We start from the raw sequence: 21,241 nt of genomic DNA on the forward strand, positions 1-21,241 counted from the left end.
TTCTCTTACTCACTTTGCCCAGTATTTGTTAGGTTTCTCCTTATAGATGCTCACGGTAACCAAATTTCTTTTTAATGCTCTTCTGTTATGATCATACATTAATTAGTAAGATTCTTTGATTACTTTTTCTTCCCCACACTGTCTAGTAAGTGTCAGGAGAACCTGGGTAGCCAGTGCCTGGCACAAACCTAGGTGTGCGGTAAAGATTTGTTGAATGAATACAGAAGTATTATTCATTCCTTTCTGATATTGGTTAGTAAATTTCTTTTTCCCTTAAGAAATAAGCAGCAAGTCTCTTTCTCATCTGGCAACCTGATTACTTGACATTAATGTGCTGATTTTGTTTTCACTCTTACCTCCAGTTGCAGTGCATGGTATTCAGGTTTCATTTTCCAAGTTTTGAATCAAGACTGTTTTGTTCAGTTGCTTTTCATCTATTTGTGTATTTTAGTAAAAAAAAAAAAAATTTTTTTTGATTCCTATTGAGGCCTGTTCTTGGTGTCTCTTGTTTTGCTTGGATTGTCTTATAGCTTACTCTGATATTCATTTATTGAGAGGTATATTGAACAAAGGTATACTTTTTGATAAGATGCGTGGATGGCACCTGCTTGCACAGTGACATCTTTGTCTCTGAAAGTACTGGTATAGAAACAAAAACTGGGAGATGTTTAAGCTTTGGGAAGCTACAGTCTGGTTACCTATTTGGCATGTATTCCTTTCAAGGGATAACATTTACTCTGGAGTACTGAGAAGATGTTTTGATAGTGGGATTAGCTAAGCCTTTTAGGTGAATTATTAAATAATTCTGAATCATTATCACAGGAGAAAATCAAGAAGCAGGAAAAACTGGTTAAGCAACTGGTACAAACAAGTTGTCAAATCTTTTTTGTCAGTGCTGTTGTTTTCTGTAGAAATGTTGGAAACTGGGGAAATATAATCAGTGATTGGAGGGATTTGAAGCCTTTCTTTATACTCGTGACAGTGTTTCTCTTGATTTTAAATTGGGGCCTTACTTATTTAGGGATGACTAGGAAAATAAGAATCTTGTTCAGTATCTGAGTGTCCTGCATCTGAAAAGAATGCTTGGATTTCTTCCCAGGGCCACCACTGCTTGACTTCTTTACCCTGGTTGTGGCTGGGTAAATAGTTAACAGTGGCCTGGTCTGTCACTGTGATCTGCTCAGTTCTGATCTTACTCTTCTCCTATCTTACTTTCTTACCCTAGTTGTATTATTTATGTTGTACACACCCACACAGACATCAGAAATGTTTTCCTGTCTCACTGTAAGGATTTTTCTATCTTCCATGAAAGGAGAATGGAGTAGTTCGGAAAGTTGGAGATTCTAGGTTCTGAAGATAACTGTCTGAGAAACTCCAGTCTATCTATATAAAAATGTCTTGAGCTTCTCTTACAGTTTTTGTTAAAGGCAATACTGCCCTCTGGTGTCCACAGTCCAATTCCAACCCATAGCTTCTTAATTAAATTGCTCTTTTTTTTTTCCACTTTTACAGTTTAGACCCTAAAACTTCTTAGAAAAATGCAAAAATTATTTAAGACTTTCGGTTTAGTTTATTTGCTGGCTTGAAGTCTGTTGGATCAAGTAACTTGGGATCATACTAGAGCCATCTATATAATACCTCTTATCTGATAATGTCCAAAATTTTTTTAAAAAATAATATTACTTTCCTCTGTTCATAAGGAAAGTGTTCTTAGTTCTCATTTTAAAAATATGATACATTGGATCATTGCCAGCTTTTAAAAAACAGAATCATTATTCTCCTTCCTTCACTTTTGTAACTGATTTGTCATTTTTCATTTCATTCTGGATATAAATCGTAATTTCTTTTGCCTATGTTTTTTCTTCACAAGCACGCCTTTCATATAATGATAGAGGTAAGATGCATTGATGTTTGTTTTATGGCTGTGGAACTTTGTGGATGCATACTAAACCTTTTGTTCTTAGATTTTGTTGTTATTGCTTTATTGTGCATCCTTTATAGTTTATAAATTTATGTTATAGTTTTTTCCACTTACAATATTAAAAACATTTATTTTATCATAGCATTAGTTTTGGGTTTTAAAGAATTGTTATCAATGTTTATACTTACCTAAGGTGAAATGTGGAAACGATTGTTTTAGTTGATTATAAGTTAACACCTAATGGCTAAATGTTTAGCCTCAAACCTTGGATTGGTTAATTTTTATAGTGTGTCATTAATGTCAGCGTGTGCTCATTTTTAACAGGTGCTGACTTTCTCATTGAACCCATTATCTTTTAATGTGAAATCTGTATTTTCAGGTAGTTTATTTCATCTTTGGTATCTTTAGTAAACAGACTGGCTAGAGGGATTATAACTTGATCTTTTGCTGTCTGGAATTTTTAAGGTTTTTATTTAGATTAGAATTCTCCTTTCATGTGGAGAACTCAGAATGAGTAAAATGGTCGCAGACTGCTTTACAGCTCCTCACTTCTAATCTTTTATCCATTCTTGGTTATAGGGATGATGCTGGGTAGTGGTGCTGGGGTGGTGGCCACTGTTGTTTCCATGCGACTTCTCAGCATGATGTCTTCTGCTGCCATAGTTTTCACATACAAATGGGGTAAAGAAGAGATGTGATCCAGAGCCATGACTAATGTGTATCTTTTTCACTAGGCAAAATAGCATGGGTACTGCAAGAGAACTGGAACCTAGGGAGTTTTCAGGAATTCTGTAGTCCTTATAGTTGCCCCTCCAGAAGTGGTTTTTCTCTGTAGCAGGGCAAGGCCATGTTTCATGGATAACATTAGAATGTTGTCATTATGAAGTTTAAGTTTGAATTTGTCTCCCAAGGTGTTCATGTCTTTTAAAGGTATAAATCTTTATTCCTAGAATCAAGTGTTGAGTTTTTTATAAATTAGTAAAATGATGCTAATAAACTGAAAATCATTTTTAATATTCTTAGATTATAGGATAAATAAAAGCTAGATGGAAGAGAAGCTGTTAAAGCTTCCTGTAAATGTAATGAAGAGCTGAAAAGTATGAATTAGAAGAATATTCTAATAATATTTTACTAGAAAAGCAAAATGATATTGATTGGTATTATAGATTTTATAGTTATAATCTTACAGAGTTCTCATTTTTAAACCTGACCTTCCCAAGAATTATAGAATATTGTTGAAAAACACATATTTCTAAAAGTTCTGACATTTTGTAGGTGCTGACTTTTTAGACCTTTTTCTCACTCTTTGAAAATTGGCCTGTGTTCTTGTCAGTTTAAGCTTCTTAAAGCAATTTTGACAAAGCATATTTCAGGCTGTTAATATATAATGTTGACCATAATGGTAATATTAACAGAGTGATCTAAGATTTCTTACCGAAATAATGGTAGCTTCAAAACTTTGTCAGTAGAGTCTTGAAAACTAACACGAACTTTTTAAAGTTTATCTATACATTTGGAAAACATCCAGTGATTTTTCTTTTTTTTATTGTAAACATAGGCATTGGAAATTTTTGTTTCCTAAAATTAAGTTTAATATTACATTAAAATCTTATTTTGAACAGTTAATATATTCTTAATTTGAGATGTGGATTAAGTCATCTAAATCCTGTTTTATAGACTGGATCATATCCATATGGTTGGTACTCTTTAGAGAATGGATAATGTGTTTGTTATCTAAAAAGACATTATCAGTCAGTGTATCAAAGTTATTACAAATCTTAGTGTATACATATAGTCCCATTTTACTTTTTACTTGGTTATTTTCCCTCTTCAGCTTTCAGCCCTTATCTGCATGCTTTAATTTTGGCATCCCTGCTTTGAAAACTCAACTTTTCTAACTTATCTCTAAAAGATGAGGGAATCATTGACTTTAACCTTGTAGTTATAAACTTTTTCAAATTGAACATTTTCTCTCTAGTTAGCCTAATTATTCTTTTATGCAGTTATCCAATAATTCTTGAATTTTGAGGACTGAGTGGTTTCCTTTGCCTTTGGAAGAGTGGTTTTCAGCTTTTTGCCCTCTGTCTCCACATTCACAGAAGTCATATGTCCCTATCGGTGGACTCTCTTATTACAGACCTGCTTGATCAGTCCTGGGATGAGGGAAGGAGGAAGGGTTTAATACTGGTAAACGTCACAGTCTTGTTTCCCGTCCCACTGAGGGGCCATCCTTCTGTAAGGGTTACATTTGACTTCCTTGACTTAACACTTTGTGAACTAAAACAACCTTTAGCTCTACTAACCTTTCATATTTTGAATGTTTGAAAGAAACGCAACGTTTGTAGACATTTAAAAATTATCTGATGTTACAATGGGTCACAGGAAGTCTTCTGGTTTATCATACTGTTTTAAAATAGGAATTCGCAAAGCATTTTTAGAAAGATTCTCTACTTCAGAAGAAGAAATTACATTATTTTTTCTCTTTAATTCTTTGCAATGTTTCTATTGCTGAGAATCTTTCTAATGTAGATGTCAACTTTTAAAAAATCTTTAGTGGCACTCGGGCTGAATAATGCCTAAAGGGAGCACTCACGGTCTTGAGGCATTAGAAGAGGAGTTTTGTTTTGTTTTTAAAGGCAGAGTAAAGGCAGAAAGACATGCATTGATGAAGGGGGTGACATATAATTTCTGAGTGTCTTAGGCTCCACCCAGTGCCATAAAGTCTGTTTGCCACAGAAATTTTAGTTACTTCTTACAGTCTTCATTACCCAGGCCTTCAAACATCTCTGGAAGCTTTCCAAAAGGCTTCCTTCCTCATGCTTTATTTGCAGATATTGAACTAATACAATGCTTTCTGTGAAGGGTTGCCACTTCACTTTGTATAGGAGGATTCCCTGGTGATGCTGTACTCCTATTTATATATTTGCTCCATTTAAAAAATTAACTATAGCAGTATACTTCTCTTTCATTTACCATACCATATCATCTAATGTGACCACTTATTTTCTGAATTATAATTTGTATTTTCTTTGCCATTAAGTCCCAGAATACTATCTCAGTCAATTCTGGGAAATAATTATAAGCAAAAGGATGAAGTGTTACTGGGTGGAAAAATTAGAATGAACAGAGCAATTTGGTTATAGCAACACTAACTTACATAATTTTAAATGTGCTTTGTATTTGAAATACTTACTTGTAATGTATTTGAAAATAGCTGTGGGTATTTCTGATATTAGTGAAAAAGAGTTGAAGCTAAACACTCATTGGGGAAAGTAATGGATTTTGAGGAGTGGGTTTTTGATGCATAGCCATAATTTGCTGTTCTGTTACTTTTCAATCTTTATATAAGGAGGTATCAACTGGATGAGATTGAGATACTGTTAGTAGTATCCTGGAAGGTCACAGAAAAATCTTAGAATTAATGAGACTGGATCAAAAAGATCTTTTCTCCTGATTGCTGTGTATATGTAGCAATCACACACACATACATAGTAATAGTGTTGAATGGTATTATGAAAACTGAATTCAAACTCCTTGCTTTGTGATCACTATAGATAATTAATGCTTGAGAACTCTGTTTTGGCAAGATTGAAGTTAATGTCATTTGTATGTGTTTACCATTTTTGTCAATTGATTCCTTAGTATACTCACTTTTTTCTGATATTTAAAAGTGATATGTATCATGTGCTGCTTTGTAAAATAATACTATTATTGTTTGTAGGATCCAGGACCACCCCCACCTTCTCCATTACTAGGTTTGAAGCCATTACAGTTACTAGAAGTGAAAGCAAGGGGAAGATTTGGTTGTGTGTGGAAAGCCCAGTTACTCAATGAATATGTGGCTGTGAAAATATTTCCAATACAGGTATGTTTATTGCAGTTTTCTGATATGCATATATCTGTTAAAAGATGCAACTGGTTAGGTCATTTTAACTCAGAAACAGACTGAAAACACAAGCCATATGTTTCAGGGTGGTTTTGTGCTACTGGGGAAAATGGTTAGCCCTTTTATGTCTGTCTGCTCGTCTGAGAAATTAATCATACAACAGTCAAATTTGTTTGGAGCGGTGGAATTTCAGTATATGCACATGTTTTTGCCAATAAATGTTGTACAGAAATGCAGAGATGATTCTAATGAAAAAATATAATTCATTGTTTGAGTGGTTAATTTTTAATGTCCTGTTGACATTACCAGAAAAAGCAAACAGAATAATGAAAGAGTAGTGTGCTTTGTTTTAGAATTGCTGTTTGGAGATATATAAATATTACTAGACTGATTGGATTTTGTTCTACTTTTGAGTATTGATATAATTGTTTCATTTTGTTTGGTGAATTTTCAGAGGCAGTCAGCTGACTCCAAATAATTGGTTTACTGTTGACTTGTTTTTGTTTTAGAGGCCAACCTCATAAAACCCTGGTCTCACACACTTCTGAGATGGCCTTTAGTTTTGCCCCATTCATGGTGTAGATCCGTGATGATCCCTTTGTTCCTGTCGTCTGTTTCTTCACACCTGTGGCTAATGCCATGTGTGGTATTGGGATCCTGGCTGGGTGTTCTGATGCAGGTTTCACCCCTCCCCTGCACCTATATAGTAGACCTTCCTTATACCAAAATAATTCAGTTTCTTTGTTTAATATACCCAGACTTTTGCTCTCTTACCTCCTTGAAAGCCTGTTGCTCAGAGTCTGTGAAGAAGTTTATTACTTTTTTTGGGGGGGGGAGCAATGCAGATACTGTTAGATATAGTTTAGTTCTCAGAGGAAAAGTCCGTTGGGCCAATGAGTGTTCTTATTTCGTGTGAGGACGCATTTGGATTAACATAAGCGTAACAACAACAATGACCATAGCTGACATTTTACTGAATGGCTCTATTGTGTCAGAGGTGCTTTACATATGGAAGTACACACTGATATGTATCCGTGTATTATCCATACATATAATACCACACACATTACATGTGTAACACAACAACCCTGTGAGGCAGACACCACAGTCCCTGTTTTACCAATGAGGAAACTGAATGATTATGTAATGTTCCAGAGGTTCTTAGATAGTTTGGAACCAGAGGGTTCGTAAGCATTATGCCTCCCTCTTTCATTATTCTCCCTCTGTGAAAAGAAACTAATCCTTTGTAAGTAGACACAACACATAAGAGGCATGGATCACTTGCAGGCACAAGTGAGTCTGTGGTGTTTCAAATTATTGTATTGCATATTTATACCCCATTGCTTTCTTATCGACTCTGCAGGGTATTCTAAACATTTTTGTTAAGAATGTTTGACATACTGTTAGTCTTTGAAAAAAAATTATTTTCTATTTAGATGAAGTCATTCTCCCTGAATTTCATGTCTCAGAGAGATTATTTTTAATAGTAACATAGGTAACTTCACACCGTGATGAAATTACACTGTAGTTACTAACTTGTGTATGGAACGTGTTGCCATTTTTAAGATTCAGAAGTGCAGCATTTCTGGTAACTCCTACATTTACAAATTAGAGACACAAAAAAGTATGTTTGAGGGAATGGAGCAGGGCAGGCATTTAGTATGGAGCTATTACCTATTGTTAGAGTTTTCTTTTATTAAAAAATAGGACACAAGAAAACCAAAGAATCTTTTAATACGTAGCCTTTAAAAAAAATTGTCTTAGAACTTACTTGAGTAATCTCTTAGATACGGTTTATTTGCCTGTGTTCTTTGCATTCTTATTTTTCTTTCTTTTTAACTCTAGGATAAACAGTCATGGCAGAATGAATATGAAGTCTATAGTTTGCCTGGAATGAAGCATGAGAACATACTTCAGTTCATTGGTGCAGAGAAACGAGGCACCAGTGTCGATGTGGATCTGTGGCTAATCACAGCATTCCATGAAAAGGTAGAGCTATTGATACTTCCCATTTTAACTCAGTAAGGTCATTATTACTTTCCTAATGTAGGCTATAAAACCCTCACTTACTTTTCTGGGAACAGGGTGTTACTGGTTAATCTTTATAAATAAAAACCTGTTTTAAAAGTAATTTATATTAATAGAAAAACAAAGATGACAACTTTTTTGCCTAACCCTCCACTTATATAATACCAGTCTTTTGTCCCTGATTTCTTGTGCTGCAGTTACTTCTCTTACAAATAATTATTTTAGTATAGCCAATGCTCAATAATTTTCATTCGCCATTTACCATCCACTTTTATTACACAAGCCATTTTTCAACTTGAATTTTGTTTCTTAAAATTCTTTAATCAGTGTCACTTAGTGACAAAAGTAAGGTCAGGAAATTTATCTGATCTTTGATTTGTCACTAATTTGTAGGATTCAGTTCAGTCGCTCAGTCGTGTTCGACTCTTTGCGACCCCATGAATCACAGCACGCCAGGCCTCCCTGTCCATCACCAACTCCCGGAGTTCACTCAAACTCATGTCCATCGAGTCGGCGATGCCATCCAGCCATCTCATTCTCTGTCGTCCCCTTCTCCTCCCGCCCCCAATCCTTCCCAGCATCAGAGTCTTTTCCAATGAGTCAACTCGTCGCATGAGGTGGCCAAAGTATTGGAGTTTCAGCTTTAGCATCAGTCCTTCCAATGAACACCCAGGATTGATCTCCTTTAGAATGGAGTGGTTGGATCTCCTTGCAGTCCAAGGGACTCTCAAGAGTCTTCTCCAGCACCACAGTTCAAAAGCATCAATTCTTCGACGATCAGCTTTCTTCACAGTCCAACTCTCACATCCATACATGACCACTGGAAAAACCATAAGTGAAAAGTGAAGTCACTCAGTCGTGTCCGACTCTTAGTGACCGCATGGACTGCAGCCCACCAGGCTCCTCCGTCCATGGGATTTTCTGGGCAAGAGTACTGGAGTGGGGTGCCATTGCCTTCTCCGCCACCAAAACACATGGGCTATTTTTCCTCAGTTTTTCTACTTTCAGAGTTAGTACGAAAGTATACATTAGTGAAGTAGGAAATTGGGTTATTTTTGCCAATCAGTTTCATCATTGTCAGAAAAAAGTGGCTCTTTTATTTCTCTGATTCTTGACCAAAAGGTTGGCAGTGATCTCCAGAGGAAGATCCTTTAGGTTGTTTATGTTTTAATTTTTGTTCTCCTAGTCCTATGATATAACATCTCTATAGTCAGTATATTTTAACTTCAAAATATGTTCTAGAATTTTAGATTTCCAATAATCTTTTTTTCTTTTAAATTTTGTCTTCTAAATGAGAAATTGATGGACTGTGCTTATAGCAAACCTTTAAAGATTAGTGGTATTCCTTTCAAATGTTTATTAATGTGAAACTTAAAACCATTCAGAAAGAAATGGACTTTGGATATTATTCACTGAAAGGAAAGATATGTTGCCTTCCATAACCTCTTAAAAGTAAAAAGGAAAGTCTCCATACACACATGGCTTTTATCAAGAACATAAGTTGTTTTTTTTCCCCCTTTCTTTAGGGTTCACTATCAGACTTTCTTAAGGCTAATGTGGTCTCTTGGAATGAATTGTGTCATATTGCAGAAACCATGGCTAGAGGATTGGCATATTTACATGAGGATATACCTGGCCTAAAAGATGGCCACAAACCCGCCATATCTCACAGGTAGAGCTGAATTTATATTATTTTCCCCAATAATTCAGTATTTGTTTATTATTTAAACTTTCAAACCATTGGGCAAAACTTTTCCCCTAATTATTTAATCATGCTGTCGGAGGCATTTGACTTTTATTTGTTTCTCAAATTAGCTTTGAGATTGGCCAGGAAGTAATTTGGATGATATATTTATATTAACATCATTATCAAAGATTAATGATTGACTTATGTTTCAATTTGTCTTATTTCCTAAAACATAGTTAAGAATAAAAGTGTATTTATCTCAAAGGAGAAATTTATTTTGCCTCAAAACATGATTAACTTCAAAGATGATATAAATAGGTATAAGAGGATGTAATTAAGGAAAGATTTTTGAATACGTTTTTGGTTGTGTTTTGAATGACCACGTGATCATTACCAAAGCTGAGATGATGGGAGGCATGATTTGAATAATTGGGCTGCCTAAATTTCCTTTTTCAGTGAAGAAATAGTACTTGGACCCAACAACTGTCAGATCCTTAAAGGGAAAACATTAGTTCCCTTTAAACATGGGATTCGGTTAGCCACTATAATTTAACTTCCTTGAATCTGGGATCAGTTTATCATCTTATGTTCAGTTTAAAGATGGTTGTTTTAAATTAACTGATTCTTGGAACTAATACTTAATCGAGTGCCAGTGGTGTTTTAGGTTGCAGGGAAGCATTATTTTATTTCAATTCCAATTTTGAAAACCTTAAATGACTTGCACCTCTGAAGTAGCTCCCCTTCATCTTCCTGCATAGAGTGTAACTGCCTCCTCATGAATTTTTGCTTGCCTCACATAGTCCTATGGGAAATAATCGTTGTGAACCCCCAAAAGTTACTTTGAGTAGGGTACCTAAAGATTGATTGAGTCTAAAACTGGATTTTGTAGCATTTGTGGGTGTCTGTGTCCTCGGCCTCACTTTGGTCTCTGTGTCTGCACACATAAATTTAACCATCGCTTACGACATAGATGTGTTTGCCTGGGGTATAGTTATCTCTGGCATGAACTGGTTGAGGCTGGAGTGTAGAGGAGATCTGATTGCCTTAAAATGGTTACTCTTTCGGAACACCAGGATCCAGCTGGAGTATGTATGTTTATGGTGAAAATTTTTTATCTGGTAAACATTCCTAGGGATGCTTTTTGTACAGCCAGGTTGATGAATATAATAAGAACCATTAAAATAAGGGACTATTTAAAAATGTAGGCCTGTGCCAAAAGGCAAAAGACCCCAATCGTGCTATTATTTGAAAATTTTTTCATTTCGGTTTTTAAACTGAAGTTTCAGTGAGAGTTTCTAACTTTGAACTGTGCTGATCATCTTAAAAAACAATTTTTGGATTGGTAGATTGGAGTGACATAGATAATGTGAAAGCTGGACAATATCGTTGGAATGGCAGCTCTTTATAAAATGGCTTTATGGGGATAATTCCTTCCTGTTGTCCCTGTGGTGGATAGGACTTGGTCACTGTACCCTTGTGCTTCAAGCTATATGGAGACTTTACTTAAGCTTTTTTCCCTCTCCCTTTTTCTGTATTTTCTACTTTGAATTAACTTTTTTTATAGCATACATAGTCTCTTTTCCTAGTCATAGCCAAATTTAAAAGATAAATTGTTTAAACTGAATTTGAATACTTTGTCTGTCTTTCTGTTTGCAAGGGACATCAAAAGTAAAAATGTATTGTTGAAAAACAATCTGACGGCCTGCATTGCTGACTTTGGGTTGGCGTTAAAGTTTGAGGCTGGCAAGTCTGCAGGTGATACCCATGGACAGGTAAGGATGATAACTATAAACTCTTAAGGAAAAATAATCCTGTCCCATATTTTCTTAGATGGCTGATCTGGAATCAGTTGGTCTAAAATTATTGTGGTGGTTATTAAATTGGCATCTAATACAAGAATAACTGTCTTAAGTAAGTTTTAAAGTTGCTAAGGAAGATATTTTCATATGGTAGTTTAGATCAAGGAGTTCATCTAAAACAATTCAGATGTTATAGGACTCTATTTTTAAAATTAAAGGTGAATCTAACATTTTAATAGGCCTCATTCTTTTAGGGAGTTCTTAATATTATTAACTCACTAGTTTTAACTTGGGGTTTCCCTAATGGCTCAAATAGTAAAGAATCTGCCTGCGTCACAGGAGACCTGGGTTTGATCCCTGGGTTGGAAAGATCCTTGGAGAAGGAAATAGCAACCCACTCCAGTATTCTTGCTTGGGAAACCCATGGACAGAGGAGCCTGATGGGCTATAGTTAATTGAAGTTTACCCAGAGATCTCAGCAATAGGAGCCTGTAAGGAAGGCCAGAGAGGAAAAGAACATCCATATGTTTTATTCTCAGAAACTGAGGCTAAGAAAGGTGTTTTCAAAACAGTTTGACCAAAAGGTGTTATTTCCTTAACAAAGCCAAATGATTTTGTATAATCATTGCTTCATCTTTCAAATTATGCAAATTATTTAATCACCTGATTCTCAGCTTTCTTTTTTCCCCAGTGTATGCTGTTGGCCTCCAAGAACACAGCACAACAAATTTTGGCAGTATTGACTAATGATTTGAGAATTTAGTCAACAGTCATAGTTCTAGAAAGTTGACAGCATATATATTTTGGAAGGAAAGCATTTTTGTGGAGTATTGCTGAGATGGGAGATTGTGCAGGAAGTCTAGGACCAAACTTCTGAGCTGATTATTTTAAGACTTAAGTTTTCCAAAGAATTCAATCCTTTGGTACCTTATAAAATACTTAACATACCATCCCTCCCTTTAAAAAAAAAAACTTGGGGGATTCATTCATATCTTTTAATGCCCTCATGATTGGGTTATATGACATGGGTAAAAAAATAATACATAACAATAATACATAATTACATGTATGCATAATAATAAATAATACATCGCTGATTCCTTGTTTTAGATTTCATGGACCAGAAAATTTCAAATGCATGTTATTGCATATTTTATATTTTGCAAAGAACACTGGAAAAAAATGGTTTTTATCTTTTGTCATCATCAATTTATAGAGGACATTTTACACTAAAAAAAGATGTCATCATTTCATAAAAAAATAAGTACTTTGGATGACGTACATTTATCTTTAGGAGAAACTTTTGGGAAAAGTTTGCTTATAGCACAATTAAAAGTTATTTAAAGTGGCAAAAAAAAGAAAGTTCCCCTTCAAAGTGTTCTCCTTATTATTAATAAATGAATTAGAAACTTGAACTTTAGGGTCTTAGTGAGCAATACTTTTTTTTTTCTAATATCTTTGTTAAATGTGTATTTACAGGTAATTGCCCAATTTCTAGTGTAGCTCACAGTAACTTAATAATGTAGTTTTTGGAAATACTAATATCTGGGCCACTCCCTATACCTACTAAAACTCAAGTGGATTGTGATCTACCCAGGTATCACATAGAAATTTTTTAAATGGGTGAATTTTGTCAAGCACCAACCAGAGTCAGCTGTACTAGCTTGGTAACCATAGTTGCATTAGTAAGAAATAGCAAACTGTTAGGGACAGATATCAATAAAGAATATAAGACAGAATTCATGAAGAAACAAATAAATAGATCTTGTGCAAATAGAACTTTAGAAAGTTTATCTATCCTTTATGTGGCTAATCTGTTTTATGTTTTGTATTGTTATACTCGAAGAGTATTTTTTTTTTAAGGATACATTTCAGTGTACAGTCGAAAAGTATACAGATTTTTTCTTTGTTCCATCCTCTCTCCACAAATAACCATTGTTCAGTTTGTGATTACTTCCAGAAGGGGGAGAAAGTCTAAGCTTAAACTGGCATAGTATGTGTTGATATATCTATTAAGTGTATCCCGAAGGGATGTTGGTATATACACTGCTTTGTTCTTTGCCGTTTTCATCCTACAGTATTGTTAGAACTCTTTCCGTGTCAGTCCTTATAGATCTCCCTCATATTTTTCTAAGAGCTGCATCGTACTTTTATTTGTTTAAGCACACCCTACTCATGATTTCGTCCACTGTTTCCAGGGTCTTGGCTGTTGTATTAGTTGAAATGGAATAAAATTCTGGTCGTCAAAATTTAGTTATCTTACCTGATAGTAGACCACAGTTGGTTTTGATTCTCTTTACAAATGATAAAATGTCAGTTCACAAAGTTAGTAATTGCTATTTGCTTTTAACATCTTTTTCAGGTGGGTACCCGAAGGTATATGGCTCCAGAGGTGTTAGAGGGTGCTATCAACTTCCAAAGGGATGCATTTTTGAGGATAGATATGTACGCCATGGGATTAGTCCTGTGGGAACTGGCTTCTCGCTGTACTGCTGCAGATGGTAAGGGAACAAATATTTTTTAAAAAGATAAATATGTATGTGTGTGTACCTGCTACACATGTATGAAAAGGGTTGATTACTCTCAAAGGTAATATTATAAAGCACAGCTGTTTTTAAGTAGACTCCCAGAAGTGGTAGTGTAGAGAAAATTCAGGAGGCAGGGGACAGGAGGGCAGGAAAGGAAAGGTACTGAAATGTATTGATTCATTATGGTTGCCAGATGCTTTGCTGGGCACTTCACATACCTTTAGCTTTTTTCCTAAAACAAATTTGGAGGTAATTATTAGCTTAGTTTTCTGTGTGAGGAATTTGACACTCAAATTTTAAGTAGAAATTAAGTAGCTTGTCTATTTTAGCTGCAAGTTGATGAGTGATAGAGCCTAGATTTGAAACTCTGATCCAGATTCAGGGAGAGGGCTGCTACCTTGGTCAGGTCATATGGGTCCTAAGACACCTAAGGGTTAAAGTCAGCTCTTGGGTGAGAGTTGCATGTAGATTTGGCCTCCCAGACATTGTCCTGGGAAGCTATTCAGCACTTGCATGATGGAAACATATACCTCAGCAACAGACTGAATTAGCATTTTATCCTCCATGGCTGAGCACAGTATACTGCAGGTTAGACTCTGCCTCTTCAAAGCTTTGAAAGTCTGATCTACTGTAGACGTTATTATAAACATGTCACGTTCTCCAGCACATCACCTTGGTTCCAAGGGATTCCTAGTCCTTGTTTTTGAAATCCTTTCAAACACAGATATTCACATTGATTGATTGTAAACCTTCATGGTATATTCCTGGTGTGAATGAATTATAGGTTGTGGGTACTGTCTTTAGTGCTCCTCAGAAGGTCTCTTTTTTTCTCCAATTATGTTATACTTTTTGGGATATCAGAATGTAAGATAAACTTTCTGACTGCTAACCCCCAAACCAATGTTAGTTTGATGGTTTTTTTAATTTTAATTTTTAAAAGGTGTAACTATCTTAACCTATGTGCTAAGAGTATTTTCTAGAGTACTGTAATAGTTTTTCAGTGTATGACAGACTACCTCTGGTATATGAAATTTGACTTGGGATAAGGTGCTTTTAAAGGGAGTTTAGTGGACAGTGGTCAGGAATGGACAGCCATTCATTCTTCCAAAATTGGTATGGGAGTGGATCTAGAACCTAAGAAAGGTTGAAGCAATTTGGATAGTTTTAGCTTAAAAGTCTATAGGAAGAAGAGTAAACTGTTCAGTGTGTTTTGGATCAAAGTGGAAGATGAGCGCATTTATGTGCATTTATGGAGGCAGAAAGAAGCAGGTTAGGTGGCAGATGTTACAGGAAAATACATTGCTTAAAATTTGACTAATAACTCTGAAGCAAATCAGTTGGATGTAATATTATGAGGGATAAACAATGTACAATTCAGTTGATAAAAATGTATCTTGGACAGTTAATTCTAGAGTAAGGTAAGTATGAATTGTCCATGAAGGTAAATGTGTTTTGAGTTTACGTGCTCAGTCATGTCCAACTCTTTGCAACCACATGGACTATAGCCCATCAGGCTCGTCTGTCTATGGGATTTTCCAGTCAAGAATACTAGAGTGGGATTGCCGTTTCCTTCTCCAGGATATCTTTCCAACCCAAGGATCAAACTCATGTCTCCTGTGTCTCCTTCATGGCATGTGGATTCTTTACCTCCTGTGCCATGGATAAATGTTAATACCTGAGAAGTGTAAGGAAATATTATCGGAGTTTGGAGGAGTGAGGAGTTGCTTTGTTTTGTATGAGGGTAGTTTTTATGGAATAAGCGAAGGATAGATGCTTAGATTTCTTAAATACCTTGCATGTGCTATGAATACTCAGTTGCAGAAAGGCATTTCTGACCCAAGTCAGAAATTATAGAGGACAGTGTGAACATTGCTAAAGTAGTGATTTTAAATTTTTTTGATGGTTAATCATTGATGGTTTAGTTCAGTGAGTCTCAAATTTAAATGTGCAAACCAAACTCCTGGGAATCTTAAAATTCAGATTTTGTCTCAGTAGGTCTTGGGTGGGGGCTAATAGTTACATTTTTTACAAGCTGCCTGTCAGTGCTGCTGACCTGTGGACCACATTTAGAGTAGTGAGGGTAATAGACACCTTAGATTGTCAGTACTCTACGTGACTGGAAGTGCACAGGCAGAGCCCGACTGTTCAGCCACCAAATATTTGTAGTTAGACAGGGTTGAATTAGATAGCCTCCTTCATGATCCGCTGTTAACTTAATTCTATGCAGGAGTATTTGGTATGTTTTGAGAACTTGCACAGGGTTTGTTATCTATATATAGACATATCTGGTCACTGAAGTTGCTCATTAGTGACCAGTTTCTGAACATCAAGGGCAGACATTTCAGACTCGAGTCATTCTGAGGTGGATTCAGCTCTCTTACTTCATAGCTGTATGCCTTATGCAAATTATGGAACTTTTTTTGAGCTTATCATCTGTAAAATAGGGTAATGCCACCTGCACTCTGTGAAGATAAAATGGAATATAAAGTTTCTGGTGAGCGTTGTGTTTATTGATTGTTAGTTATTACTAACTCCTAACTGAATTTCTGTATTTGAGTAGGCCTAAGTTAATTAAAAGACGCTTACTCCTTGGAAGAAAAGTTATGACCAACCTAGATAGTATATTAAAAAGCAGAGACATTACTTTGCCAACCAAGGTCCGTCTAGTCAAGGCTATGGTTTTTCCCGTGGTCATGTATGGATGTGAGAGTTGGACTTTGAAGAAAGCTGATCGCCAAAGAATTGATGCTGTGGTGCTGGAGAAGACTCTTGAGAGTCCCTTGGACTGCAAGGAGATCCAACCAGTCCATTCTAGAGGAGATCAATCCTGAGTGTTCATTGGAAGGACTGATGCTAAAGCTGAAACTGCAATACTTTGGCCACCTCATGCGACGAGTTAACTCACTGGAAAAGACTCTGATGCTGGGAAGGATTGGGGGCGGGAGGAGAGGGGGACAAGAGAGAATGAGATGGCTGGATGGCATCACTGACTCGATGGACATGAGTTTGAGTGAACTCCGGGAGTTGGTGATGGACAGGGAGGCCTGGTGTGCTGTGATTCATGGGGTCGCACAGAGTCGGACACGACTGAGCGACTGAACTGAACTGAAGTTAAATTTGAGTAGGCCTAAGTTAAGTAGGCCCAGTGCTCTTGCCTGGAAAATCCCATGGATGGAGGAGCCTGGTAGGCTGCAGTCCATGGGGTCGCTAGGAGTTGGACACGACTGAGCAACTTCACTTTCATGCACTGGAGAAGGAAATGGCAACCCACTCCAGTGTTGTTGCCTGGAGAATCTCAGGGACGGGGAAGCCTGGTGGGCTGCACAGAGTCAGACACAACTGAAGTGACTTAGCAGTAGCAAGTTAAAAAAAAAAACAACTGTAGAATAAATCTCGCTTTTTTGTGAAGGCACCATTCTGACTTGTTGAGAACCCTGCTTATACAGTACATTTGTGATTTTTAAACTAAATATCTGGCAGCTTTTGTGAGGGCAGGTGTGCCTCTGGAGTACATACTTCCTTGTATGATTGTGTCGGGGGCTAGGGCATGTCAGAATAAAGATGGCTATAATGGACTGAACCCAAAGTCTTCAATGAAAGCACTACTGTTTATAGTCTGATCTGAATTGCAGGAGGAGTAGGTACCTTATAGAGATGTTATATCCTTAATATGCACATATCCACGGTTCCGTGTCTTATATACAGAGGTAGGTATTCCTTATGCAGTAGGTAAGAGAGCTCCTTACAACACTTAGCAGTTACATCCCAAATTACAGACTTTTTGATTTCTTCTAAATTAAAATTTGTGGTTGTAACTACAGTTGAGTGTTTGTTTCTCTCCTGTCATTATAGCATATGACAGTTAGGAAAAGGTGGTAAGAGTATGCTTTAGAAAACTTGTTCCAGTTAGGAAGGCAAGATGATTTTGAATTAAAATGAATTTTCCCCCTTTTTTACATTTCAGGACCTGTAGATGAATACATGCTGCCATTTGAGGAAGAAATTGGCCAGCATCCCTCTCTTGAAGACATGCAGGAAGTTGTTGTGCATAAAAAAAAGAGGCCTGTTTTAAGAGATTATTGGCAGAAACATGCTGTAAGTTATAGTTAGCTTTTCACTTTAATTTCCAATAAAAAAATGCTCATCAGAGGAATGATTTATATTTCTCCACATTTTCTTTCCGGATTTCCTGAGGCAGAGATCTTGGTACAAGATATTCTATACTAGAGTCCTAGAAATAATGCAGTTAAGGCCACATCTGTACACTAATGAGGGAGATGGTGAAGTCAGAGCCGTGGGGGACACTTGGCTTTGTGTCCTGTGTCACAGTGTGTCCCTTATTTGGAAGGTTTCCAAGGGAAACAAGTGCCTGACTGTGAGCCTGTGGAGAGTTGGGTAACCTTGCTGATCACCACCTTCACATATGAAGTCGTTTTAAAAAGTGAAGTACCCAGTATTATTCTATGACAGTTATTGCATTTTGATTAGGTGATTTTCAAGTTCATAAGAGACTAGGAATTTGAAGGCTGGAACAATATTGCCCTGGTTATTTTGTTCTAGATATAACCAGAAACATAGATAAGCCAAGTAGAGAATCCTTAAATGTGGCTTCCTAACCTTTTTCCTACTTTTCTGCAAGGTAGAAATGCTGATATTAACTAAGAAAAGAATAAAAACTGGTAAACTTCTCAAAGCCTTAGTTTTGAATTCAGTTCAAAGGTTAGCTTAAATTTAAATTACCTGCTTTGTGAACAATGATCAGAGATATTTGGAATTAAATCACCTGCTGTGATTGTCTCCAGTGCTTAAAAAAAAAATACTGTTTTTTCTCAGTGCTTCTCTCCACGTTACTGCATTTGAGATATTCAAAACTGAATGTTGCCAAATATCAAACTTGGCTAATTTTGAGACTTTCTTTAACCCACAAGAATAGCAATTTCTTTATGAGAGTTTTACTCAAGTTCCCAATAGAAAACAAAAATTGCTATGATATTTAAATGTGTTTTTCCTTTTTAGGGAATGGCAATGCTCTGTGAAACGATAGAAGAATGTTGGGATCACGATGCCGAAGCCAGGTTATCAGCTGGATGTGTAGGTGAAAGAATTACTCAGATGCAAAGACTAACAAATATCATTACCACAGAGGACATTGTAACAGTGGTCACGATGGTGACAAATGTTGACTTTCCTCCCAAAGAATCTAGTCTATGATGGTTGCACCATGTGTACACACTGAGAAACAGGACTCTCAACTGGAGCTGCTAACAAAACTGCTTACAGTTTATTTTCTGTGTGAAATGAGTAGGATGTCTCCTAGACATCTCAGAAAGAAGACCCTCATTTCAAAAGGTGGCTCTGGGAGACTTATGGCATTGCCTGTAGCAGAGACATGAAGGACACGCGACTAAGAGAAAAGTTGTAAACTCTATAAAGAAACTTTTGAAAAAATGTACATGAAGAATGTGGCCCTCTCCAAATCAAGGATCTTTTTGGACCTGGCTAATCACGTGTTTGGAAACTGACATCAGATTTCTTAATGTCTGTCCGAAGACACTAATTCCTTAAATGAACTACTGCTATTTTTTTTTAAATCAAAAACTTTTCATTTCAGATTTTAAAAGGGTAACTTGTTTTTATTGCATTTGCTGTTGTGTTTCTATAAATGACTATTGTAATGCCAATATGACACAGCTTGTGAATGTTTAGTGTGCTGCTGTTCTGTGTACATAAACAAAGTCATCTAAGTGGGGTACAGTAAAGAGGCTTCCAAGCATTACTTTAACCTCCCTCAACAAGGTATACCTCAGTTCCACGGTTGCTAAATTATAAAATTGAAAACACTAACAAAATTTCAATAATAAATTGACCCATGTTTTGTAACAAGGTATTACAAATTCACTGTGTTATTTAAGAAAAAAGGTAAACTATGCTTAGTGCCAACAGTAAGTGGCCATTCGTAAAGCAGTGTTTTAGCTTTTCTTGTGCTAGCTTGTGATTTAAGGGAAAAAAAGTGCTGTCTTTTGAAATGAAAAAATGGTGTATTTCCCCCTTTTCTCCCATGTTTTAAAAAAAACTTCATCTTATGTCCGGTTCCCAAAATATTGCATACTTAGCTACATTTTTTTTTAGGTGTGCTGTGCTTGGGGACTATTTGAAAATTTAAAGCATGATTTAAAATTTTTTAAGTGAGCTGTAACACTGGAAAGCTCTTCATTTTTATTCTTTAAAAACAGATTTTTTTTCCTATTTATATATGTAAAATTGTAGTGTATTTCTTTTCACCAAACAGTGTGTGGGACATTCTTGATCACTGTTTTAGAATCACCTCAGGAAGTTGTCATTACCCAGAATTCCTCACTCTCTGCTTTGAGACTTGTAACTTTATTACTATATTTCTGCTTGGTGCCATCTTGTCAGAGTAATATTTGATGTCTGTGATATGTCAAGAATTACCCTAGGATAGAGATTTAAACTTTTAAGCACAGATTTCAGATGTTACTGCTTTAAAACAAATCAGGGATAACAAGTTAAACGTATGACTTAAAATATGCAATGACATTTAGAGGTAACCAATGTTGATATAGGTAACATAGCTTAGCCTCCTTCCACAAATTGCTTTTACAACTAACTGATATTAATTTAGGATAGTTCATGCCTTATCCTTGATGAGAAAATGGAACTGATAAGTAGGTGCCAAAGTGCTTTTCAGAACAATATTACATTAGAATATAATTGGATTCCTTCTCAAATTTACAGGCCAAAGCAAAACATTAATTAGATTACTGACCAACAAATAGTCAGTATTATGCTATGTACTTTTGTCAGGTCATTTTAAAATCCATGTTAATTTTATAAAAGAATTTTTTATGTGTCACTATCAGGAGCTCACTGTGAATGTGTTATCTTCAAATGGCTACTTAACCACACAGTACACTACATTTTACATAAAATGTGCACTTAATCTCTGGGAATAAATTATATTATTTATAAATAATACATAGGTCAACAGACTCTAAGCAGGGAGGGAAAGAAGAGGAACAGCACTGTCGTCTGTGTGCCACACACCATACAGAACTCTGTGTTCTTGGTCACATAACGTACCCAAGGCTTTGTTGTATTTCTAAGAATTCCCATTTCAGTGTTGAGTTTACCTTTATTTCAAAAAGTACTTGGCTTCTCAATTTCTTGGTTTTGCTTCTACCTGGAAACTAATCAAGAAGGGAAAATAATGAGAATGTTCATACATGAACATGAAATTGTTCATCTCTTGAAGACTGATTTCTACCTGTTCTGAACATTTAATCCTGTTTTTAAAAGTTAAAAAGTCAAATCAAAGGAAAACAAGGAGTATTATGATGAATGTTTGGCTTATGTGAACACTTAAAGAGTTTA

The 21,241-nt window shown here is 36.0% G+C and overlaps 1 protein-coding gene across 1 annotated transcript in view; it reads left to right on the forward strand.

Moving 5' to 3' along the window:
- ACVR2A (activin A receptor type 2A) overlaps window positions 1-21,173 on the forward strand; it is a 93,613-nt gene extending 72,440 nt beyond the window's left edge. Inside the window, exons 5-11 of the mRNA XM_055398921.2 lie at window positions 5,643-5,786; window positions 7,653-7,796; window positions 9,362-9,507; window positions 11,180-11,294; window positions 13,684-13,822; window positions 17,814-17,944; window positions 18,866-21,173. Of these exons, the coding sequence (XP_055254896.1) occupies window positions 5,643-5,786; window positions 7,653-7,796; window positions 9,362-9,507; window positions 11,180-11,294; window positions 13,684-13,822; window positions 17,814-17,944; window positions 18,866-19,060 (1,014 nt within the window). The 3' untranslated portion in view covers window positions 19,061-21,173. The remainder of the gene's footprint in view (window positions 1-5,642; window positions 5,787-7,652; window positions 7,797-9,361; window positions 9,508-11,179; window positions 11,295-13,683; window positions 13,823-17,813; window positions 17,945-18,865) is intronic.
- Window positions 21,174-21,241: the final 68 nt, after the last annotated feature.

This window comes from Moschus berezovskii, chromosome 2 (genome assembly GCF_049115385.1).
Source record: "Moschus berezovskii isolate FMDL1 chromosome 2, NW_MosBer_1.0, whole genome shotgun sequence".
Taxonomy (NCBI): Eukaryota; Metazoa; Chordata; class Mammalia; order Artiodactyla; family Moschidae; genus Moschus; species Moschus berezovskii.